We start from the raw sequence: 25,962 nt of genomic DNA, 5'->3' as shown, positions 1-25,962 counted from the left end.
AATAGTCACAGCAAGTGAACATTGCGGCACTGATAGAAAGTGAGAGTTAGGAATTACAAATAGGGTCGAAAATCCTTTGACATTATAGGCAGCCATCATTTTAACAAATGTTTCATAGAGATCGGGTGAATAATTAATTAATTGAGAGAGCATGCGGGTACGGTATAAATGATTGAGTTTCAGATAGCCTATAGGCCAGGGATCGGGAACCTTTTTAGGTAAGAGAGCCAGCCATGAAAGCTACATTTTTAGACATGAAGGTCTGTAAGAACCATACAATGCTTTAACACTTAATACAACTCACATGTAGCCTATAGTGACAGATGATAGTTGTAAAAGTGGGGCCATGTGTTTAGCCCAGGGGCGCCGGAACGATTTTTGGCTGGGGAGGGGGCAAAATTACAAAAAAGGGCACTTTTGTTTACTAAAAGGCCAATTTTTTTTTCAAGTTTTAAGATAAGATATAGCGATAATGGTATAGCTTTGGTAGAGAGGTACTTTTTAAAAACCATAGACAGACAATCGATAATAACTTAATAACATTGAATTGCATAATCTATTTAATTATTATGTAATTTATTTATTATGTATCTATTTCATTTCTGTATTAATTTGAATTATGCAATTCAATGTTATTAAGTTGTTATCGATTGTCTGTCTATAGCGATAATGATAATCTATCAGCTCACTATGTAGGCTATTGAGTAATGATAGCCTACAAGTGTCCGGTATACAAAGAAGGGCATTATGCTATGTTATAATGATGTAACCTACTGTTAAGCCTTAAAGCAGCCTGCGGCCATGGCCGCTAAGTAGTGCTTGAATGACCGCCGGTGCTACCTCCTCCATCGGCCAAGTTTGGCCGCCGGTCTCTTCTAGCCAATTATTTAATTTCGCAATAGAATGATCGTGGATTAACTGTCGAAAATATGTAGTATCAAAGAGTGACGCAAAATTAGGTCAGCGCGTCATAATCGCCACTGTTGCATTATGCGGGAATATTTGTTATTGATGGAATATATCCATCTGCGATCACCAGCGCTGTAAGTCTTGTTTGTAATTCCCGACGCTTATTTTAACAAAGTCTTAATCCGAAGTGCTAATTTACATCGGCTGGCAATATTGTCGTTTTTATGTCGATTCGATGTTGTCGGACATTGAATCGTTGTTAAAAAGGAGAACTAGGTTAGTTGACATCCGAGGGGAAAACATTTTTTGATCATAAGTTATTTTGCAAAAATTATGCTTCTTTTAGTAATGTCCTTCACATCATTGAAATACTTATTTTATTACCTTGCCGTCATCGTCAACACAATATGTCGAACGTTGTTTTTCGTTGCTAAAAAGAATTCTAGGGGAGTGGCGAACTTGTTTAAAATCAGCCACATTGGAGACACTTGTGCGAGTGTAGTTAGGTGGTCCCTCACTACTGGATTACAATCCCGATTAAGCAGTTACTGCGTGGTGCAACGATTCTATTGTAGGACGTCGCCAAGGCCCAGGCCCAGACTTCAACAACGCTAAGTGATCATTTTAGCATTGTTGCAAGTTTACTTTTATTTACTTGTGCTATCGTTATTTTTATTTTGTATTTTGGCCTCCAAGCACGCAGATTTGGCCGCCGAGAAGGAGCTCCCGGTAGGCCACGATGGCTGCCAAAAAAAAAAAACGAGTTTTAAGGCCTGTACTGTGTTGCAGTTGCAAAATTTTGTGCCGTAAATATTATTTTGAGGCAAAAATGAAAGATTATAAATAGGCTAAAAGCGAATAGCAGAAATTGTTATACTGTATTGCAAAATGTGCAGTAGCTTACATGATTTTAAAAGGGCACCATTACCCCCCCCTGCCCTCCATCTGAAAAAAAATTGACGGCAGGGGGGGGGGGGGGGCATCCGCCCCCCCTGCCCCCCCGCTTCCGGCGCCCCTGGTTTAGCCTACTGAAGATGAGAAAAACGGCGGGCGTCTGGGGGACCTTTCCCAGGAAACTTTAAAAATGCGTTTAATTTGGTGCATTCTGAGCGTATTTTCAGCTTTAAATTGTAATAAAAATTTAAGATAAAACTTTTTGTGAGCCAGATGCCGTCACAAAGAGCCATAGGTTATATGGCTCGCGAGCCATGGGTTCCCGACCCTTGCTATAAGCACAGGCTATAAGCTACCGACGACTGGGTAGCCTATGACTGTAGGCGTAGCCTACTTCTAAACTATAAGATTGTAGTTCGGAATCACATCAATGGCCAAAAAGATCAATGTGTGACTGGCAAGCGCCGCCGCAACGTTAATATGTAGGCTAGGCCTACGTAAAGCCTACCACCGCTGATGGCAGAGAATTCCGACCGGCTTTAGACGCTTTTCTTCCTCACGTGTCCGTTCAGAAAAAGGTGAGACACTGTCAACATTTAACATCTTTGCGATGTCACTCAAGTTTATTAGCGAATGTCCATTAACTAGAAGTAGAAGCCACAACAGGGCCTACAATTTTTTTAATAAATGCCGTAAAAAATACCAAGCTTCCGATTGTTGCATGCAGGCCCGGATTTAGGGGGGGGGGCAGAGGGGGCAGTTGCCCCGGGCCCCCCGACTTTTGAAGGGCCCCCCTATGTGAAAAAAATGTGATTTTGTGTTATTTTTTTCCTTTTGGCTTTTAAAGTTTCTGCAAAATGCTGTGCAGTAGGGCAAAGGCAGGTTAGTTGATACAATTTTCACATTTAGTGAGATTTTACTAAAACTGTTGGATATAGAAACACCATTTATGGTGCTAAAGAAACTTCGTTTGTTGGGCTAACTTTCCCCCAAGTTTAGTCTGTTTGATGTCACTGGTTATCAGTTCAGACTCATTCAAACATACATCTCCGGTTTGTATCAACTAACCTTCCAGGAAGGTTAGTTGATACACCTATGAGGTTAGTTGATACATGGAACTTCTAGTTGATACGATCAAAATACGCCTCAATTATACTGAGAATATAATATACTTTATAGGCTACTTTTGAAATATTTATACTCAAACTACTGTAGTGTAGATAGTAGAACCATATTGCCAGGTCAGAGTTAACCAAAATCCATGACAGTGCTGCAGTCTTATAGTGTTATCTAGTGTAAAATGTGATAAAGATATTTTACATCCGGATGTTCTTCCTAACGTCAATCTGTTATACAGATTTGGAAATTGACATAATTGTCAATTCTTATGACAGCCAGGGTTTACGTAGGCCTACAACGTACAGTAAGAGAGTCTTCAGTTGATCTGTAGCATCCAGTGGTGTAGCCAAGGGAGGGGGGGGAGAGGTTTGGGGGGTTACAACTCCCTTTGGCACTCGTGTGACGTCACGAGATTGAGAATGGTGCTTTCAGTCTCTATGTCTCTAAAACAAAGTTTGCCTAATTTTAAACGAAACTGCATCAAAAGAGCGAGTTTTGCCAATACCAAACATTCAAATATCTCAGCCAGGAATTAACAAGAAAACATAGAGACAGCTTTATTACCAAAAAATGCCCAAGAAAACATGATCTTATCTTTTTGCTATGCCACCGGACAGCACCATTTTACAGGAATATTTATACCCACATCTTTGTTGAAAATGCTCTCAAAATGCACGAATATCAAAGTAACTTTTTCAAATTTTCTGGGGGAGGCCCCCCAGACCCCCGTCGCTGGGTGTCGCCTTTGGCAAAGACGCCGTCGGGCTTCGCCCGCCGGCAGTCAAAACCCCCTCTTTTCAAAATTCTTGGCTACGCCACTGCATCGATCAGTTTTTCTTTTATAAAACTGGGGCATGTTGTCAAAGAGGCCTTGTTAGCCTAATTCTGTGATATTGTCAAGTTCACAGGTTCTGCAGCTTCATTTACACACAGCTCAAAACTCAAAAGTTCAACAACTAATTCCAAACCAATTTACAGAGTTTCACATGTAGGCCTATTTTACCTGAAAATATGGTTGAAATATTGCAGGTCACTGAATGTATGAATGCAGTTTAGTTGATACAGTGTATCAACTAGCCTTGGCTAAAATGTATCAACTAACCTTTTCCTTACTTTTATCAAAAATGTGTCTGCCATCAATCTAACTAAGTCGGTTAAAATGATTTGATTTATGCAATGATACTATACACCTATATACTGCCTGTCGCCAATAAGTTAATCTTTTACCGTTTTTCAAACACTCAAGAATTAACTGAATTGTAAATTTGAAATAATTTACAAAAAAACTCAATTTTTGAACATTTTGCATTATTTTACAAACTTGAAATTGGATAACAGCGAAATCATCATGTCACCACTCAATCATTATTCTTCACCAGTTGGTGGCGGTATTTGTACAAAATCCGTTTTCTGGAATCCGTTTTTAGTGGTGTATCAACTAACCTTCTGTATCAACTAACCTGCCCTTGCCCTACTGGACTGATGCTACTGTAGACGTAGAGGTGGTTTTTCGCGCCGTAGGCGCGAAAAAATTTTTTGCACGGGGGCCCCCCGATCTAAAAGTGCCCCGGGCCCCCCATCAGCTAAATCCGGCCCTGGTTGCATGTGTCTTGTCTGCCCTTACAGCTCAGTTGATTAGCGCGTGACTTCGTGAAAAAAGAAATTTCAAATCAAACAGCGCCGGTTTAGCTCTAGGGGTGTGCTTTTGAGCAACGCATTCTAATTTCTAAGGACTGCTCTCCGTTCAGCGGCACCTAAAAAGGCATGGAATAATTCCACGGCAACAAGACTTCAACAATCGGAAAACTTCACTCTGTTAATCTCGGTAACCGACCCTGCGTCAAAAGCCTCTACGCTTTACAAGTATGCGAAACTACCAGGAATAACCTATCAAGTCTGTCAGTAGCCTAGGAGTATAAAGACTCAAAGCCAAGCCAAACCATTATTTTAACGTAGTCGCTGAAGTTTGCCATATTTTATTTACAAAGCTGATTTTTTTCAATTTGTCAATTTCAGTCTCTGAAAATGTGTCCTGTGATTTGAAGCACGTCAATTGGATTATGCAAAAGTGCCAGGATTAAGCTTTAGACTTCAGAGAAGTTTTTTTATTTCGAGTATAAAGTTCCCCAATCAATCGATCTATTACCTTTTTTCTATTTTGAAACAAAAAATGGCAACTTTGTTTCGTGTTGAAAGCCGAAATAGGCATGTTGACGTTGTGCACTGTAGTGATGCAAGCCGCGCCGCGTGCGCGGCCGCTTATGACTTTTTCGCCGCGTGCCGCGCCGCGCCGCGTGGAAAGTTGAAATGAAAAAGCCGCGCCGCGCCGCTTGCCGCGTAAACTTTCAAGAAATTAAACTTTTGTAAACGTAAACTTTCAACTTTTCAAGAAAATCAGTTATGAAACTTCAAATTTAAATTGGAAACACTAATCAGTTTTTTTTCGGAAACCCTAAGCTGGAAAGCTCAAAGCTGTGCAAATGGCTTGCAGTTGACAGGGTTTTTGGGGCTGGCTTGTGAGGAAGCTGTACGAGTGTTTTTGGTTAATAGCCTAGCTGATAAGCTCAGACTGCTCAGTTACCAGGCTATAGGCCTAGCGCAACTACCGCATTAGTTACTGTAACAGTTAGCCTAGTGAGTTCTGGCTATAAGTTTTACTCTTGACATCTTGTCTGTCTGTGTTGTGTGTAGTTCATACAGCCACTGACATTAAAATTGCATTATTGCTTACAAAAACTGTTCAAAAGTCCTGATACTGGATCCAGGAACATTCTATTTGAAAAAGCATGATGTCTTAGAACTTAGATGCATTGCTGGTAAGAGAATATGATCTGGTTAGCCTAGTTATTATAGTGCACAACTGTACCGGTAGGTTACCGGTACCAGTTATATGCCCTGGGTGCTTTTTGCCACAATTGACTTTCCAAAAAATAACGCGTAAAACATTTTTTGAAAATTTTGTAATTTGCGGTGTGCGGTGCAGTGTCAAAGTTCCAGATAAATTGCGGTGTGCGGTGCGGTGTGCGGATAGGTGATTCAGTTGCGGTGCGGTGTGCAGATAAAAATTTTGGGTTCGCTGCATCTCTAGTGCACTGTGGTAACCAGTGTTGCCGATTGGTACTCTGGAGTACCAAAAAGTAAAAAAATTGGTACTATTTTGGTTGCATTGGTACCCTAAAAATGATTTGGTACTCTGCATAACATTTGGTACTATTTGGTACCATTTTTAATTTTTGGTTTTTATCATTCGTATTGTACTTTTTTTCAATATGGGAAAAGTTGGGATCACAGTTTTTCGTACTTGTAGACTCATGTAAAGGCTTTTAACTCATTTGACTGATTGTTGCTCTGTAGACAATAATAGAATAGGCTGTGTGGTGAGGATATAGGTTATATATAGTAGGTACCGTACGTATCCTAATTGCTAGCGTACGAGATCTCATTTCAAATTTTAATGCTTTTGAACTTACCCTGAAACTGAAGCATATAATGGCTATTGGCTATTTCTGAATTAGAATTTAACCTATAAACTGAATTTTGCATTAACTTTGATCATGCTCCGATAATCTAAACTCTAGGCTAGCTTGAAATTGTAACATTAAAATCTTAATTGAGAAGGCACAAAACTTACGGACTCAGTGATTGTCATTTTCGGCTGGAATTTCAAGTAAGGTCATATCAAAATTTTTAAAAATGTCGATTGTGTTATTTCTTGCTGGTTGATAAATATGGTCACATTGTAAAAATAATAATCTATTAACTGATGAAAAGTGCAATCCCTAAAAGACCTCAACTATTGCAGAGCCACAGTTAATAAGCCAAACGTGATATGATAGGTGTTTTATTTGAGAATATATGCTATACGGTACTATTGTGTGCAGAGAGAGAAGTTCATTTATTTGCATCAACAGCACATGTGGAAAAAACAATACAAGATTACAATGTGAACTAGGTTGTTTTAATGTTTGCTGACGATGATGGGAGTGGCAGAAGGACCGAACTGGTCATCAAGTCTGCCACACCCGTGTGGTGTCATAGCGTATTTGACATGGAACGGTGTCGGAGTTGAACGCAAATATATATTGTATACATTACAAAATAAAAAACAATACACACACGAAATTTAACAGTACAATATAAAACAGGAATACAAGAAGCGATGCAGAAATACAAAATGGCATAGGCTATACACGACGCATTACATTTTTGCGACTTTGGCACGCATTACATTTTTGTGTCGTTCGGCAAACATGGTCACATCCTCTTATGACGAACGGAAAATTATCCAGAGAAATTCTCAAATTTAAGAAAATTAAAAAACTTTAACTTTATTACTCATAATTTGAAAAAACATAAAAAATTGGACTGTAGGCTACTCAAATTAAAAATTGACCACAAAAATGCAGCAGCCTAACGATTGAGTCACTTCGGGTCAAAATTTAGTTAAGAATTTAAAAAAAAAACGCTTCCGCGTAGCTTCGAACTTATTCTCTCTGGAACACCAGCCCGAGACGTATCCTACGCGCCACCGAATCAGTTGAACATAATTGTCGAATTTAGAACTTATATAGGTACTCTTCTCGTCTTTTGCTTTGAAAAAGTAAAAGGATAAAAGTGCCTATATAGTGACATCATGACCGGTCAAATAGTGTTTCAGATTCAAAGATCGGATTTGGTCAAATAGCCACGGTCTTTTTTTTGGTCATTTATTGGTCATTGACCGATTTTTTAGCAAAATGTTCGAAAAAAATAAAGTCAATTCGGTTGAAATGTCAGAAAAAATATATGGTCAATTTGGCCTAAATGTCCGAAAAAATAATGTTGTAGCTAGTCAGGAAGTGCAAATTTTGGTTTGTATCAGCTACTTGAAAGGAAATATTTTCATCAGAAAAAATGACCGAATTTTTTCAAGTCATTTCGGTCAAATGACCGAAAAGTCTCAGCGAAAAAAACAGGGTCCTGGGCAAAGATCAAAACCCTATTCCTAACTCTAACCCTTACCTTAACCCCTCTTAACTTTAATCCTAACTTTGGCAACACCTGATTGTAACCATGGCAACAAGTGTGTAAAAATAGCCACTTTCTAATACAGTAGTCCTCGCTTGTTAAGCTCATCTCGGGACCAGACATTGTCCGGCAGACAATTTTGGCCTTATTAAGAGGGGGTTGAAGTTCTGCCACTCCTATATGCATATAATTGACTGCATGGCCTACTGTACTATGGCTAAAAATTATTAAATCTGTTAACAACTGTACACAACAATAGATTCTTTCCAAAAAAATGTGTTTTTTGCAAATTATGTCAGTAATGAGCCGTGTTTTGTACAACCCAATTAAATGATATTTATGTTAAAAGATTTGTGACAAAACTGTTGAATTAACAACTGTTAGCAGCGTAATAAAGCATGAGATTCTCAAAAACAAGAGGAAAAATAGTAAATTGTGACGTCATTTTATAATAATTCAAGCAAATTTAATAAAAAATTGGACTTTTTAATTGGGGTTTTGGGCTTATAAAGCGAGTTTTTTTATTACCTGAATGAATGAGAGTAAATCCGGACCGGAACCATAGGCTTAATAAGCGAGGACCTTTGTATAATGTATATTGTTGTTTTATCAAAGAATATCACATAATAGCATTTGTAACTTTATCTTTATAAGATGTCTTCAGATAGTGAAATGAATGATGCAAACTTTACTCGGATAACTAAAACTATTGAACAACAGGTATGTAGTCTATGATACAGCTACATTTATGTATGATTCATTTTATAGTTTTTGAAATATGTGTATGGTTTAATAGTTTTTTTTCATGTCTAATACTAATGGAAAAAATTTGTTAAAACTAAAGAATTTTATATCATTAGTTGGCTTCACAATTTTTGATTAGATTACCATTTATTGGAAAAGGAACATTTAGAGAGATGCTTTGTGATACCTTTGTTAAACATTGCAGGAAAGAGGAGCTGAAGTTATCTTGCAAAAAATTGCTTCAATAAAAAGTGGCAATTACACACTCTCTGCAGAAAACAAGACAGATGCAATGATAAAGCTTGAAACTGACAATACAAAGCTAGCATATCAAGCCTTGCATTTAGAGCGAGTATGTTTTTCTTAAAACATGTTCTTCTGGTAAATTTTTTTAGTTTAATTAACTGATGTTTATGTATTTCAAAAATAAACAATTACTGGTACAGGATCTCGTTCAGTGGATCATATGTGGTGTAGTCCTTACTGGTTCATCATTTTGTTTTATATTATACTTCAAAGTTATTATTAGGGCAACCAAAAGTCAATAAAGTCAAAATTTTTCTGCCTTGTTCAAAGTTTATAAAACGTCCATAAACTAAATTTCAGGCTGACACAAAGAAAGGTTTCAAAGTTATTAAGTAAAAAAAAAGTCAAATTTCATGGTTAGGTCAAAATTTTCTTTTAACGTAGTTTTTCTTCTCTCTATTAATATTTTATTAAAGCTACACAAATACTGATTTTTTGTTGCAATTTCTGAAGTAATAATCTTGTTTCGCCGACTACTGACGATTGAATATTAAGTAGGCCAGGCGTGGAAGGCAGATAACGTGGTCTTTGTTCTTGGTTAGGTAAATGCTCAAACCATTATACATACTGTATAGTATTGAGCTTTAGCTTCCTGATGTTCTCAAATTTGTCTTTAGCTAGCCTATAACCACGCCTAGGGTTAAACAATCAAATTCTTCTAAAGTTTGTAGTACACTGCTTGATTACGCTTCTGAGTTTACCTCAACACCTAAAGGTGAATAATAGAAGACAGGACTTCAAAGGCAATAATGTGAAACATTATTTGAAGTTGAAGTATAATACTGCAAGCCTTAAAGCAGCCGGCGGCCATTGCGAACATGGCCGCTAAGTAGTGCTTGAATGACCGCCGGTGCTGCCTCCTCAGTCGGCCAATTTGGCTGTCGGTTTCTTCAGCTAATTATTTAATTTTGCAATAGAAAGATCGTGGATTAACTGTCGAAAATATGTAGTATCAAAAAGTGTTGCAAAACTAGGTCAGCACATCATAATCACCACTGTTGTATTGTGCGGAAACGTTTGCTATTGTATGGAAAATATCCAGCAATCCGAAGTGTTAATTTACATTGGCTGGCAATGTTGTCTTTTTTATGTTGATTCAATGTTGTTGGACATTGAATCGTTGTTAAAAAGGAGAACTACCCAGACAACAAAATTCGTCATGCTTACCCTGATTTAACCACTGCAAACGTAGAATCAATGTAAAAATGACGGATTTTGTTGCAGGGTTGGCTGATTTAAATCAATGATTTAAATCAAATGATTTAAATCATTGATTTAAATCATGATTTATTTAAATCATGATCAAACAATAAAAATCAAAAAAATCAATTAAAAAAATCAAATGATTTTTTATGTGCTAAAATAAAAATAAATACATCAACAAACGTTTCACTGCTTCTCTGTAATACAAAAGTTATATGTAAATACTTAAGGCTATAGGCTATGCATGTTTTGAAAGGCAACTTAGTTTACTTGGCAGATCACATACAGTGTTGTTCACTAAACATAGTTTTTGAGCAAGTTTTTTCCACTTTTGGTCTGGTTCAATCAGAACTTCGAAATCGATTAGGCACTGCAAAAGCTGGCGAGCTTGTATTTATGTACAAACTTCTCAATGCAAAATAAACTGCAATTTTGTGTCATCTGAACTTTTATTGTTTTGGTATGGTACGTTGGTAACATAATTATATTACACAGTTAAACTTTCTTTGCAAAAAGTCTGGCTGTAGGCTATGCATCAGTTGAGCAAAAAAGCAAAGTAATGTGTGCTCAAACGTAAGGAAAGATTTTAGTGTAGTGAGATGACAGTCTGAGACGTACCTCAATCTCGATATGCACATTATGATTTAGTATAAAGCAACATATCACACCTACTTAAAAATATGTGCAATAGCGTGACGCGACAATTTATCGAACAACAGTTCATCGAAACGACTGCTTTATCGAAACGACAGTTCATCAAACAACTGTTTATCGAAACGACAGTTTATCGAACGACGAAGCACATATGCAATGGAATACTCAGGGGCTAGGGGATAATGGTTAGGGTAAAGGTTAGGTTTTCGATTAACTGTCGTTTGATAAATTGTTGTTCGATAAACTGTTAAACTACCATTCGATTAATTGTCGTTCGATAAACTGTCGTTTGGATAAATTGTCGTTCGATAAACTGTCGTAGTACCGTGCAATAGACACTAGACAGGCTAGCCTACAATGTGATAATAAAAATGATAAAACACATGCAAAGCAAAGCCTTTCAATCAATCAAGGGATTAAAAATAATTCTGCTATCTTACTAAAATGATCTCTTCCCCCAAGTAGACTCGTTGCTTTTTTATATAAAAAAAATCTGATTTAAATCAAAAAAATCCGATTTTTTTGATTTTTTAAAAAAAAATCATGATTTTTTCCAACCCTGTTTTGTTGTCTGGGAAGGTTAGTTGACATCCGAGGGGAAAACACGTGTCTTCAGAGTTGAGAAATGTTTCCGCTGTGGGTTAGTGACTTCACAGTTCACACCCTAAATGGTGACATCATAACGGTATAAATGGTCAGGTTTTATGAAAGGCGGTATGCAGTTTATGAAAGGCGGTATGCATTTACTTGCGCTATCGTTATTTTGTATTTTGGCCTCCAAGCACGCAGATTTGGCCGCCGAGAAGGAGCTCTCGGTAGGCCACGATGGCTGCTGGACAAAAACACGAGTTTTAAGGCCTGTACTGCACTATGCAGAACCCTCTCAGTAATTTCGGGATATTTAAAGACACTTCATATTTATCTTTTGCAGTTTTTCGAGTGACTTTTATTACCTGTTCGTTAGCTGTGGTGTCGTAGAGTCTTCCCCATTTTTTATTTATTTCATTAGAAAAAGAAGATACCCTTACCTGACGGTTTGATTTCTAATATGCTTTGTATTTCGCATTTAGGTTGCAAACGCAGAAAGTTATTGGTCAAAATTAGGTCAAAATTTGTAAATTATAAAGTCAAAATTTCAAGTTTTTATGTCAAAAAATTGGTTGCCCTAGTTATTATAATATCAACATGTCAAGTTTGTGTGATGTTTTATGCATATATAACTTCATTTTCAGTATAATGTAAGCTACTGAATTCAGATGCATTGGTTCAAGAATTTAAAATAATACTTTAGGTATTTATAGGCATTACAAGAGGAAATGGACAAAAAAGCGAACGGCCCTCCTATGGATTTTTCAAACGGAATGATCAATATTGTCAAGCAACTAGAAGAAGTATTCGGAGTTGCAATACAAAGAAGCTTCCCTGATCTGAAGTCATGTCCTCCTGTTGCAATTTCTTTGGGACAAAACGAAAAGTTTGGAGATTATCAATGCAATAGTGCAATGGCTTTGTCAGGAGTATGTTATTTTTGCTTTTATTGCTTTTGGTTATTTACACTTTATGCAAAGTTGTGGGTTGGAGGGCTTTTTCTGTGTTCGTACAGTAGAACTTGGATAACTCGTCTTCGGAAAACTCGTCAGTTTGCCCAAGTCGTCAATGATTGCCAGGTCCCGGCAGAAAGCCTATCTTTTGTAAATTCGATTATGTCGTCACTGTTTTTCTTCCCCTGGGACGTAAAATTCGTCTAAGTTGTCATCCACCCAAATGCTGACGTGGCATTTACAGACTCTTTCGAGAAGAAATTACTGCGCTAAGATGTGTGCACGCACACGCTCTATCGGGCCAGACGCTCATGCGTGGAATATGTTGGTCTGGTCGATTGCGGGTGTGCGCTAGGGTGTTGCATTTTTTAAAAAAATGTTGATTTTAACTTTGGAAATATAAATGGGAGGTGGGAAATGGCCAAAATATGAGGTAGAAAAAGTTTTTCAAAAAAATATTAAACTTTAGGGGTCCCACGCTCATCTCGAAATTTTGGGGGGGCTTGTGACTAGTCAAATCTGGATATTTTAGTTAAATAGGTATTTTTTGGATTAAATAGGGTATGCAACATATTGCTGCAATAATAATAATAATAATGTTAGTTTTTATATAGCGCTGTATCCAACGCAGAATGCATTGCTCCTCAGCGCTTTACAAAGCAGACAATGTCAATGCAGCCGTATAGAGGCGCAACTGAGTACATTATTACCCGAATCCACTCCATTGCTCAGTGCCAAGCAGGAATTAGATTCAGTACCATTTTTAAAAAGTCTTTGGTATGACCCGAAAGGTATCGAACCCATGCCTACCGATTCAGAGACGGGCGCACTAACCACTAAGCCACCGAGCCAATCAGAATTTTATGAGGAATAAACTGATGTAAAAATAACATTCACTTTCAAACGTTTAAAAAAAATTTCTTTACACATGCCACAATTTTAGGTTATGAAAGTGCAACAACAATGACATTGAAAGTCGGCTATTCAAAGTTTGTTAGATGAGCAACCAGCAGTCAAGCATTATAGTTAAATAATCACAGTTATCAATTCCTAAGGAAAGTGAATAGCTAGGGCACAGTTGAGCCTTAACATAATACAGTTATCAATTCCTAAAGGAAAGTGAATAGCTAGGGCACAGTTGAGCCTTAGCAGAATACAGTTATTAATTGGGACAGCTGATTCTAAAGTGGCCCAAGTTAAAAAAGTGGTTTTGAGATCATCAAGTTCAAAGACGTATGCCACGACAAACATTGCCACTGAAGGTTTGCAATCTTTATTTTAATAAAGGTTGTGTACTCTAATAAAGATTAATAAAGATTGTAAACCTTCAGCGACAACGTCCACCACAGCACGAACATCCAAACTCGATTATATCTAAATCACTGTTTTGACTTGGGCCACTTTAAAATCAGCTGTCCCAATTCCTAAAGGAAAGTGAATAACTAGGGCACAATTGAACCTTAGCAGAATATTCTTCACACAAATTATGTTATTTATTATCATGCTTTTCGAAAAGTAAAGTGATGACTCCAGAAGCTGTTAAAAACATTGCGACAGTATCGATTAATACAGAAAAACTACTTTCAACCAATCGTCCACTGTCTGCATTCTTTGACATTACCACTCAGTGCTCTCCTTGCCTTTCAGTTGGTTCACCAGGCGACTGGATGTCTTTCAAAGACAATCAAATGGCAACTGAAAGGTTGATAGGAAATTTGACCAGATGCATTCAAAACAGAAAGGTAAAAGACAGCGACGATAATATGACAGATACCGAGATGAAAGCAACAGACAATAAAGTTATAGCATATGTTCTCACTATGATGCCAGAAGCAAGTCATACTGTGAAGACTGGAGACACTTACTAAAACTTGTTTTTAACACCTTTCTTAGGACTCGCTTTGCATGGGATCGTAATTTCGTTTGTTTAATGTAAGCTACAATTTTTACAACTTTTACCATGGTTAGTTTTTACTTTATTTCTAATTTTCTAGTGCTAAAAAGTTTGCTTATTTCCAATTCCAAATGGAGTGTGGCCAAAATTCTTGTTAATATGATGTGTTACTTGACCTTTTAATATGGGGCCAAGCAGTCTACCAGTCGTGGGGCCCAGTCCAACAAAAGACTTGTAATAGAACCCTAAAAAGGGTTTCCAGTTGAAGTGGTCAGACAATATGTCTAAAGGACATACGTGTGGTCTCTCTGGTTCATATGCATAAATAAATATTAAAAAAATTGAATTGAATGCAAAGTTTTATGTTTTGCTAATCGCTCGCTAATTTTCTTCAAATTTTGAGATTAGTTTGATCTTTGCTTTATTGGTAAGATTAAAATTCAGAAGGTACGGTAATTCAGCGCATCCTCAAATTGAAAGTAAGAGTGGTTGCATGTAGGGCTTGTAGGCTAACAATCAATCAAAATTTGTTTTTAATGTCTAGCCTTTTATTTTATATGTTGTTTACGAGGAAGTCCATTATAATACAACAAATCAATGCAACCACTAGGTTGCAGAATAAGACGGTTCAAATATATGTTGTAGTCCAAGTCCATCAAAAATTTACTTTGCAAAATCAGGTAAGCGATTGCCGAGTTAGAGACTTGGGCCGTCACTAGGTGGTGCACTTTGTTTGCATAACTAATTTTTGATTTTAGACACTATACTCAAGATAGAAAGATGGTTGAAGTGTCTATTCCACCATTTTTGAGGATGCAGAATCCAAAAATGGCATTGTTTTTGGTCTAAACCAAGTATTTTAGGAGGTATTGGACTTTTGTAAAAATTTGTTGTATTAATGGAATGCCTCTAACCTATTCTGCAAAATAAGAAAAAAAAATCCTCCTTTTAATCACTTGCCTAAAAATTTTCAAAAAATCTTATAAATCTCATTTTTGTTTATTGCAGCTCATTCTACATTCAATTCTGACAAAAATGATATGTAACATGACATATCTATCATTTATATTATAATGTAGATGTTGCAACAATTGGGAGATGTTACCTGAATTGCTGCCTCATAAGCAAGAAGAAGAAGATAATGTAGATTTCACAAGAATTTAAAAATGTTGCTATTCACGACCAAAAATGAACTTTTCGGGGTAAGCGTGGGACCCCTAAATATCAATATTTAAAAAAAAAATTTTTTTTTGTGTGGTTTTGGAAGATTTCCCACCTTACAATCATACTTCCAACATAGGTTGTAAAATTTGCAACACCCTAGTGTGCGCGCACGTGCTCTGTTGCCGATAAGGGAAGCGCTGTTCAGCACGTGCGTCAAGAGGAAGAAGAGCCTGTGCCACCTCCATGTACAAAAGAAGGTTTGCAGATGGTTGGAAAGCTCCAACACTATATGTTATGCTGAGACGACAGTAGTGAATTCGCATGCTCACTATCAAAAATGCATGACTACTTGGTTGACAAGACACTTGCAAGCAAAACGCAATCAAAAATATATGTGATCTTCACTCAGTTAAGCTGTTAAGTGCGGTATTACTGTACTTTATTGTGTACCGTACCGTAATTAAATTCTTTTCTCGCTTTCCTCTTCGTCTCACTTTACCACTATCGCATGTAATTAGGTCGCGGAGCACCATGAAATTAATGCGACGCGAAACAATGGCAAAATTTAGCTGTTTGCATTGGTCGTCAGTTCGCGTAAGTCGTCACTTTTTCTGTTCCCCCTGGGGTGAAGAGTTATCAAAGTTCTACTGTAGTTTTAATTTCTCAAATATATTCCTCAGACTCCGTTGGGTTGTTTTGATATCAAAATCATGAGAAATTTCTTGAATAATAAAGTCATGACAAGACATAAATTTTGTCATACGTTAAGGTATTTAAAGTGGAGTGGATATTTATAAGATATTCACTTTGCTTCAAATGTGAAAATGCTATACATTTCATAATTATGTAAATTTAAAGTTATTGAAATAAAATATTGATTCATCTCATGGCTTGATGATATGCCAAGTTTGTCCAATCACTAGGCCTATGTTACAATTTGAAAAGTCTTTGCTCAATATTTTATTGATATTTGTACTGTTGCATTACAGATATTGAAAGCTCAGGGCACACCGATGGCACCTCGTCAGGTTGCTGAACTGGTCGTGAAAAACCTTTCTCCATGCTCCATAATTGAAAGTGTTAGTTAAATTGATCTTCATCTTGTGCTTTTAACTTTTTGATTGACTTTGTTGACGAAAACTAAGTAGCTACATTGCAAATATAAAACAGGAATGTTTTGACAACATATTTTGTAAATAGCAAGAAAGGGACGAAAATTGCTGGGTTGTTCCACATGAGACAAAATTTAAAGGGCAAATGATGGAAAGTTATGATAGCATAGCTTCGTATAGTGCTGCTATAGGCCTACTATGTAAGACTATTCAATTTGGTGCTTTTGTAGATGGAAGGACATGATTTGTCCTCTGTGCCAAGTCCAACGGCTGTTGAAAAAGCCAAACTGTACTTGCGCAATGTTAAAGGATTTATTAGTTGAAACCAGTACAAAGAACGTTTTCATATATATTTCAGTCTACTTATTTTCTGTATTTATACACACAGCTTAACATTGCTGGCCCTGGCTTCATCAACATCAAGATCAGTTCAGCCTTCCTCAAGCATGCCGTCACTGACTTCTTGGTGAACGGTGTCAAGCTATCCCACATCGCAGATTGTGACAAGGTGAGCAGTTGGGGTCGCCACATCTTTTGTTTATTGCTTCAGTTCAAAAATGAATCCGACAAATAGCAAGTGTTCAATGGTGTCTGTTGCCCATGCCTTGGTCCTATGTGATGTAGCCTACTTTTGAAATAAAATTCGGTTTAAATCATGATACACATTTACATCCCGTATTTTTCGCCCCAATAAGGGATTCTACAGAATAGCAGACAGTTCAAAATGCTTAATCGACTCTTCTGATCAATACCTCCGGCTCATTGTGTGAGCTGTCTGACACAGTAGTGAGCATAGGCTTGGCGATCAACAGGATATCTGTTTGAAACTCTACAACATGCCAGTTGTTTTTTTAAAGAAGACGTCAATGAAAACTAAAATTGGTTTTCTTGTCTTCCCGCTTACTCAACCTAAATCTTCAAGGACCCCAGACATAGGTTGAATATAACCATCTTTGGCACAAACTTCAACTACGACTAACGTACAGTAGTTTAATTCACTCGCTTTCAGGTTGTGATTGATTACTCCTCACCAAACATAGCCAAGGAAATGCACGTCGGCCATCTTCGTTCCACTATCATTGGCGATTGCCTGGCTAACATGTATGAGTTTTTTGGCCATGAAGTTTTGAGGTAAATTTCTCAGTTGTTCTGAAAGTTTATCTTTTGCATTGCCTGTAGTTAAACAATAAATACTTTTTTTTAACAATATGAACAGCCTATTTCTCATGATGAATAGGTTTCAAGCGATTTGAAAGCTGTAAGTTGTAAAGTCCGGTAAATTTCAAAGATGTGCTTTATGCTTTGTGCTTGCATTTATGCTTTCTACAGATACGTTTGCTACTTTTAAGTATCCGTACTAGGGTGTACCAAAAAAACCTTACTTTCACTGATCTTGCTGTTGGCTGGCAAAAAGTTGTGTTTGGGGTCAAAACTAATGCTAATATAAAAATTTTTAAACTTCATTGTTGTTTGACGCCTATTTTCTTTACGTTTCCATGGAAACAACCCAAATTTTAAAAAAATAGCGTAACTTGAAAACCACTATAGTTAGAAAGCTGTAATAAACACCAAAAGTTCCAGAATACCAATATTCCTATTAGTGTTTCATACATTTTATTGGTCTAGGTAATGTAGTTTTTTAGATATTTCCTAAAATAGCGTTTTTGTAAAAAAATCTTGATAATTTACTCTAAAAATTATTATTTTATACAAATTTTTGCTATAGCTGGCTAAAGTGGCAATGTAACAATCACACAATAGTCTGGCAATGTAAACAAAAAATTAAAGTACTTGACTAAACACTTAAATTACCGGTATACAGTAAGCAATACTATTTTACTTCCTTTGACAATGCTCAAGACAAAAGGTGTAGCCTACCAGTGGTCCGGTACCTGTGTAGCCGTAATGCGATATGCAATGTTTTACACATCATATCAATGAAAATCAATGTTGCTTGATTTGTAGTTTTTACAAATACAGTTTCATTCCTTTTTTAGTGACTCTTTTTGATGATGTGGCTTGTTTTTCTTTCAATCCTTTGATAATCTTTAAAATGTTTTGTTTTGCTGTAGCATTTCGGGTGAGTTTGTTATAAAATTCAGTAAGAAGACCCAATGCTCGTTCAGATGCATCATTGACAACTGGGATTGCTTTGATTATATATATTTTTTACCTTTAAGGCAGTAGATTTTTGTGCCAAAACTTGGGATTAGCTGTTAAAAAACTTGTATCTAATTTGAGCAAATTGAACAAAGTCCATGAGTCTTTTCCTATAAGGTTGTGGAGTTGAGTTTGTTGTTGAAGAACTGGCATTTGCTGGATTTTGGAAGTTTACTTGATTTAAATGCTCCATCATACTTTAAAAGTTCTCTAGCCATTTCCTGTTTTTGAGTGAAGGAAGCATGATCGCTGAATAGTGCAAAAATAACTAGGCGCTCAGAAAGGTACCACAAATGTTTATCAAACTTTGTCAAATACGCTGAAAGTTATTTCAATAAAAAGTGGAGGTATAGTTGCAGAATATTTTTACATCTCTTTCATATCATTCCTCGACTGGCAATGTAGTTTTAAATCATTGATTGGACAATCAAGAGAATTGGATGCAGTAAACCAAGGCTCTATATGACGGAATGGCCCGTTTCGGTGAGTCCGATTCGGTGAGTCCGATTCGGTTAGTCCGATTCGGTGAGTCCGATCCCTTAACGGGGGATTTTTTCAATTTTTTTTTTAAATTATCGGGTACCGTAGCCTAATTATCATTGCCGTTTTAGGGTTAGGAGTTAAGGTTAGGGGTTAAAAGTTAGGAACTCACCGAATCAGACTCACCGAATCGGACTCACCGAATCGGACTCACCGAATAGTAGTAGACCCCTATATGACATAATACCAGACTGCCAGAGATGAGATTTCATTCAATGTTGCTTCAGATACCAGATTTAACTTCAGCAATTGTGATTTGAATAAAGATTTTTCAAAGAATATATTATTCTGTTGCAACCTTGTTATTATTATATTACCGTATACACTACACTACAGTTTATACAGTTATTATATGAATACAGTTAAAATGCTACTGTTGGATAAATTGCACTGAACAACTGTCTATGAATCTTCGTAAAGATTACAGAGAATTATTTATGCTCTCAATAATATATCTCGGAGGAAGTTTGGATGCCAGACAAGTGTTCCATTTTCAAACTCCAGGAGCATCACATCATGCTCGTTGGATGAGTAGAATAATATATTCTTTGAAAATATTTTTTTCAAATCACAATTGCTGAAGTTAATTCTGGTATCTGAAGCAACATTGAATGAAATCTCATCTCTGGCAGTCTGGTATTATGTCATATAGAGCCTTGGTTTACTGCATCCAATTCTCTTGATTGTCCAATCAATGATTTAAAACTACATTGCCAGTCGAGGAATGATATGAAAGAGATGTAAAAATATTCTGCAACTATACCTCCACTTTTTATTGAAATAACTTTCAGCGTATTTGACAAAGTTTGATAAACATTTGTGGTACCTTTCTGAGCGCCTAGTTATTTTTGCACTATTCAGCGATCATGCTTCCTTCACTCAAAAACAGGAAATGGCTAGAGAACTTTTAAAGTATGATGGAGCATTTAAATCAAGTAAACTTCCAAAATCCAGCAAATGCCAGTTCTTCAACAACAAACTCAACTCCACAACCTTATAGGAAAAGACTCATGGACTTTGTTCAATTTGCTCAAATTAGATACAAGTTTTTTAACAGCTAATCCCAAGTTTTGGCACAAAAATCTACTGCCTTAAAGGTAAAAAATATATATAATCAAAGCAATCCCAGTTGTCAATGATGCATCTGAACGAGCATTGGGTCTTCTTACTGAATTTTATAACAAACTCACCCGAAATGCTACAGCAAAACAAAACATTTTAAAGATTATCAAAGGATTGAAAGAAAAACAAGCCACATCATCAAAAAGAGTCACTAAAAAAGGAATGAAACTGTATTTGTAAAAACTACAAATCAAGCAACATTGATTTTCATTGATATGATGTGTAAAACATTGCATATCGCATTACGGCTACACAGGTACCGGACCACTGGTAGGCTACACCTTTTGTCTTGAGCATTGTCAAAGGAAGTAAAATAGTATTGCTTACTGTATACCGGTAATTTAAGTGTTTAGTCAAGTACTTTAATTTTTTGTTTACATTGCCAGACTATTGTGTGATTGTTACATTGCCACTTTAGCCAGCTATAGCAAAAATTTGTATAAAATAATAATTTTTAGAGTAAATTATCAAGATTTTTTTACAAAAACGCTATTTTAGGAAATATCTAAAAAACTACATTACCTAGACCAATAAAATGTATGAAACACTAATAGGAATATTGGTATTCTGGAACTTTTGGTGTTTATTACAGCTTTCTAACTATAGTGGTTTTCAAGTTACGCTATTTTTTTAAAATTTGGGTTGTTTCCATGGAAACGTAAAGAAAATAGGCGTCAAACAACAATGAAGTTTAAAAATTTTTATATTAGCATTAGTTTTGACCCCAAACACAACTTTTTGCCAGCCAACAGCAAGATCAGTGAAAGTAAGGTTTTTTTGGTACACCCTAATCCGTACTCCAGGCGTTGTTAGTTAACAAAAGATAGCAAACGACCAAGACTGCACGGAATGACGTTTTTTATGCACTTTTGCAGGTTAAATCATGTTGGAGATTGGGGGACACAATTTGGGATGCTAATCGCTCATCTCATGGATCAGTTCCCCAACTACGTCCAGGAGTCTCCTCCAATTGGAGACTTGCAGGTACCTGTTAAGTGTTGACTGTTGATGCATGAATTGTTATGCGGTAGTCGTGCAACTTAATCGAAATCACCACTGAAGTGTTGGACCAGAATATGATTCAAGCTTTTCACTCGCCTAGTGTAATCTAGGTACTGAGACATTTCGTCCAAATGAAATTACTACTCGTTTTTTTGAGAATAGCAACCTTCGAAGTTTTTGGATTTGTTATTTATGACTTCTTCGTGTATCATACCTGTTCTAGGCCGGAATGGCCCGTTTCGGTGAGTCCGATTCGGTGAGTCCGTTTCGGTGAGTCCGATTCGGTGAGTCCGATCCCTTAATGCGGGATTTTTTCAATTTTTTTTTTTAATTATCGAGTACCGTAGCCTAATTATCATTGCCGTTTTAGGGATTAGGGGTTAGAGGTTAGGAACTCACCGAATCGGACTCACCGAATAGTAGCAGACCCGTTCTAGTAGGGTTGTAAAGGGGTGGAAAGTTTCCGGGAATTTTGGAAACTTTCCTGGAAACTTTCCGGGAATTTTGAAGGACACGGGAATATTGGGAATATTGGGGAATTTTCATTTGGCTTTTATTATGTTTAAAAAATTTGTTAAATATTTCATCAATTAGAAAAAAATATCAAAAACCTATCTTTCTTATTTTCTTTAATTACTCTAAACACTAATTTGGTGGTAATTAAGAATGAGGCTTATTATGCATACTTTTTCAATATTTAAAAAAATACTGATCCAATTTGGGAACACTCACACCAAGGTCCGCAATAGGCTCGCAAATGAAAGGGTGGAAAAATTAGTATCAGTCAGGTCAAACTTGGCATTGTTTGAGCCCTGTGAAGATAAGTCAACTCAAATTGAAGTTGACTCTGAAGTCGATGACGCTGCCAGAACAGTCATTAGTACGGTACATCATCTGAAGAAGCCGAGCAGGAGGAGAGGCTAACCGGCAGCAACTAGAACAACGACTTTGTAACTGACTCAGTATTGTTTTTCTTTGTAAAAAACAGATTGGTGATGATTGATTTTTGGAGTTATTAAACTAAACCATGTGTTTGTATGTTCTTAAGTATTTTAGTTATATATACAATATAATATACATAGTACTTTTATTCTAAACAGTATAAAGCCATTATTTTCCTGTTTCAACATCAAATTAAGATTGTTTTGAATGTTTCCGAAAATTCCCAAAATTTCCATGGAAAGTTTCGGCTCTGAAAATTTCCGGGAATTTTGCAACCCTACGTTCTAGGCTTAGGCGTTCATGCGCAGTTTTTCCAGTTATCTCGGCATTTTACTGTATTAAAAGTTGTTGCGGTTGGAACTTGCAGATGATCCTTGAGGTTATTGAGAAAAGTGAGGCGCTACTTTCCAGGAGCTCGTTTTTGTTTGATCTTTCCACAAAAAGCAGCGTGTTCTAATTTCTTCTTCCACATGACATGGCCAAATATTTAGGATTCAGACTTGGAACCTGTGGCTTAGAAATCAATAAAAAGAAACTGAAAAACAATATTTTTAAGGCTTTTTATAAAGAGTCGAAAAAGCGTTTTGACAACGATGCATCATTCAAGAAGCGAGCCTATGAATGCGTGGTCAAGCTACAAGCCAAAGATCCTGACTTTATCAAGGCCTGGAAGTTGATATGTGACGTTTCAAGGTAAGTCTTGAGAAACCAAATAAATATGAAAATAACTTTATGTTATTTTCTTTTAAAGCTCAAGCTCGAGCGAGTAATGAAAAGCATGCGTCACAAGCTTAGCTCAACAAATACATATTTTGTTTGTAGAAATATTGCGGGAAGCAAGCATTGTATAAAAACTGTTTTAAAACTGAAATAAGAGTAATTCTTTTTTGACAAAGTAAACGTTAGTTACTTCCCTTAAAGCAGCAGAGATAAGACAAGATGCAATCACCACATTTACTGCGTTTAAAACAGCTCTTTGTAAGCCACCGACCATAAGTGTCGTACCAAAAACCCAGCCCCTTGCTCTCAAGCAGTGTCGAACCGGCGATCTTTCGAGCGTCGCCCCAACGCTCACTTCTCCGTCACACATACACGTAGATAACAGAATATGGTTGTTCGCTTTTCTTGATAGGAAGGAGTTCAAACTGATATATGACCGGCTGAAGATAGGCCACCTCGTGGAGCGTGGGGAGTCGTTCTACCACGAGATGATGCCCAAGGTTGTCAAATTGCTCGAAGAAAAGGGTCAGTTGCACTTAGTTGATATTTTGCACAAGTGTACAAACAAACCTTTTTGCTTGTACAGTTGTTTCCTTCTCTTAGTCCCAACTACTCAGACAGCAAATCTGTCGATTCTTACATTAACTCAACGTCTGCAAACGTTGAATCAGTGTTTTTACCTGAATCTTAAATTTCTTATAACAAAGTAAATGTGATTTTTTTCTATTGGTTTAAACTTAACGTCGCTTTGATGTTAACAGGCGTAATAAAAGTTGAAGATGGGCGCAAACTTATGTTTCCTGAGGGCTCCCAAATCCCTTTGACCATCGTCAAGTCGGATGGTGGTTTCACCTACGATACCAGTGACATGGCCTGCATCCAACAACGACTCTTTGTGAGCAAACTTTCTACTTGACTCCTTTCATTTAACTTGCATCATATATGATGCAGATTTCTAAGATTTGTACTCAATTTACAATGTTGCCATTTTGCACTCATATAAACCAGGGCTGTGGAGTCGGGCGGTGAATATACGACTCCTGAATTTACAATTTGCCTAAGATTTTAGTGTTGCCCGATTTTTGAGGAGTGTCAGATTTTTTTAAATTTTGTCCTTTTTTATCTTTTTTGAAAGAAAATTTCACTTAAGTTGCGATCGATGTTGAAACGGCGACTTTCACAAAAATTGACAAGAACAAACTCTTCTATTTTCTGGTCAAGTTGTAGAGCGCAATACGGAGAACAAGAAGCCATATTTTGAAATAGATTGCAAACAAAATTTTTTATTGTTCATCGTTTTATGTCGGAGTCGGCCTTTTTTAACGATTCTGACTCCGGACACTCTATTTCGTCCAACTCCACATCCCTGATATAAGCTAAACATAAAACAATATTATAAAGAGTTTCTGCGCAAGGGGAGCTTTTGCGAGTGTATACAGTTATGTTGTTTTAGTGCACTCTATTCAGTAAAAATTGTAATCAAAATAAACTAAGTAAAGGCTAAACAAGTGTTGCTTTACTTTTTGCTCGTTTTTTGATACATCGTGTTTGTGGCTTATATGCGGTCTGCAAACTCCATCGTGTTTACATTGACTTTTCGTCGATAATCGTTTAATCAACGTGAAAATAATGAATTTTGCCTTTATGAACACCAAAAAACATTATTTCACATTAATTCAACGTCGGTAATCGTTTATTCAATGTGAAAAGGACGAGTTTTAAAACTTGTGTTTGAAATTTTTGTAAACGTGTTCAGGATGAAAAAGGCGGGAAACTGATCTACGTCGTCGATTGCGGACAGGCGACTCATTTTAATGCGATCTACTCCGCCGCTCGCATGCTGGGCTGGTATGACCCCAAAGTAACCAGAGTGGAACATGTGGGGTTCGGGGTTGTTTTGGGCGAAGACAAGTAAGTACTTCGGACTTTGTTTGTAAAGGGGAACTGGAAGATCGGGTTTTTATTGGCGTGTAGTCATTTTGTGTTTGTTCACTATCAGCCAACAAGTTTTTTTGCATTTGTTTTACGTCTGCACAGGTTGAATCAACGTAACGAAGACAAATTTTTCCGGCTGAAAAATGTTGATGACTCGCAGACAGCAAAATCCGCATTGATTCAACGTCTGCAGACGTTGAATCAATGTAAAAATGACGGATTTTGCTGACTCACGAGTCATAGTGAAAAGGTGGCCGACGGTGACTGAATTTAATTATTTGAAGCGTGGAAAGTACATCTGTAGCATTTAAGCAAGATGGTGGGACACTATGCTCGAAAATTTAACTTTTTTGTCTGCACTGACTGCTTTGGAAAGCGCTAAAGAGCAACGCACATGTGCGATGGATACAGCGCAACACAAACATTATTAGGCTATTATTACTGTCTCGCGCATTTGCGTATGACTAACTTTTTTTTGCTGCTAAAAATGAATTATACTGTAAAGTGTAGAACTTGAAATATCTTCTATCCAAACGCCACTTAAACACAAGAAAAAGGAACGAAGCGTAATTTGTCGGGTTATCGAAGAGTATGCTTTTGGTGAAGCAGTGAAAATACGTTCTCCTATGTTCACGTGTAATCTGCTTACAGAAAAAAGTTTAAAACACGCTCTGGCGATACCGTGCGACTCGTAGATTTACTCGACGAAGGTTTAAAAAGATGCGGAGACAAATTGCGGGAAAAAGGAAGAGAGAAAGAATTGAACGAAGAAGAATTTAAAACCGCACAAGTAAAATTGCATCATAAATAGTTTTCTATCGAGATTGACAAATATTGACTAAGGTCGAGTACAACCGTTTAATGAGTTCTTGAATTCACAACTTTTTTGCAAAAACAAAAAAATAATTTTCAAAAAGTAATATATTTGTTTTAATGCATGACCACTGGAAACGTAACAATCCCCATAGTGAAAAAAATGACACTCCCTTGACAC

At 36.8% G+C, this 25,962-nt stretch overlaps 1 protein-coding gene across 1 annotated transcript in view; it reads left to right on the top strand.

The window, feature by feature from the left end:
• The first annotated feature begins 8,541 nt into the window (after positions 1-8,541).
• The window catches only part of LOC145782753 (arginine--tRNA ligase, cytoplasmic-like), a 29,605-nt gene continuing 12,184 nt past the window's right edge, over positions 8,542-25,962 (top strand). Inside the window, exons 1-12 of the mRNA XM_082594510.1 lie at positions 8,542-8,649; positions 8,879-9,025; positions 12,138-12,353; positions 16,425-16,514; positions 16,936-17,055; positions 17,557-17,678; positions 21,245-21,353; positions 22,870-23,006; positions 23,446-23,558; positions 23,795-23,928; positions 24,790-24,944; positions 25,620-25,758. Coding sequence (XP_082450636.1) covers positions 8,584-8,649; positions 8,879-9,025; positions 12,138-12,353; positions 16,425-16,514; positions 16,936-17,055; positions 17,557-17,678; positions 21,245-21,353; positions 22,870-23,006; positions 23,446-23,558; positions 23,795-23,928; positions 24,790-24,944; positions 25,620-25,758 — 1,548 coding nt within the window. The 5' untranslated portion in view covers positions 8,542-8,583. The remainder of the gene's footprint in view (positions 8,650-8,878; positions 9,026-12,137; positions 12,354-16,424; positions 16,515-16,935; positions 17,056-17,556; positions 17,679-21,244; positions 21,354-22,869; positions 23,007-23,445; positions 23,559-23,794; positions 23,929-24,789; positions 24,945-25,619; positions 25,759-25,962) is intronic.

This window comes from Aplidium turbinatum, chromosome 14, assembly GCF_918807975.1.
Source record: "Aplidium turbinatum chromosome 14, kaAplTurb1.1, whole genome shotgun sequence".
Taxonomy (NCBI): Eukaryota; Metazoa; Chordata; class Ascidiacea; order Aplousobranchia; family Polyclinidae; genus Aplidium; species Aplidium turbinatum.
Note: the sequence above shows the minus strand (reverse complement) of the source record. Positions and strands in the feature narration are given on the sequence as shown.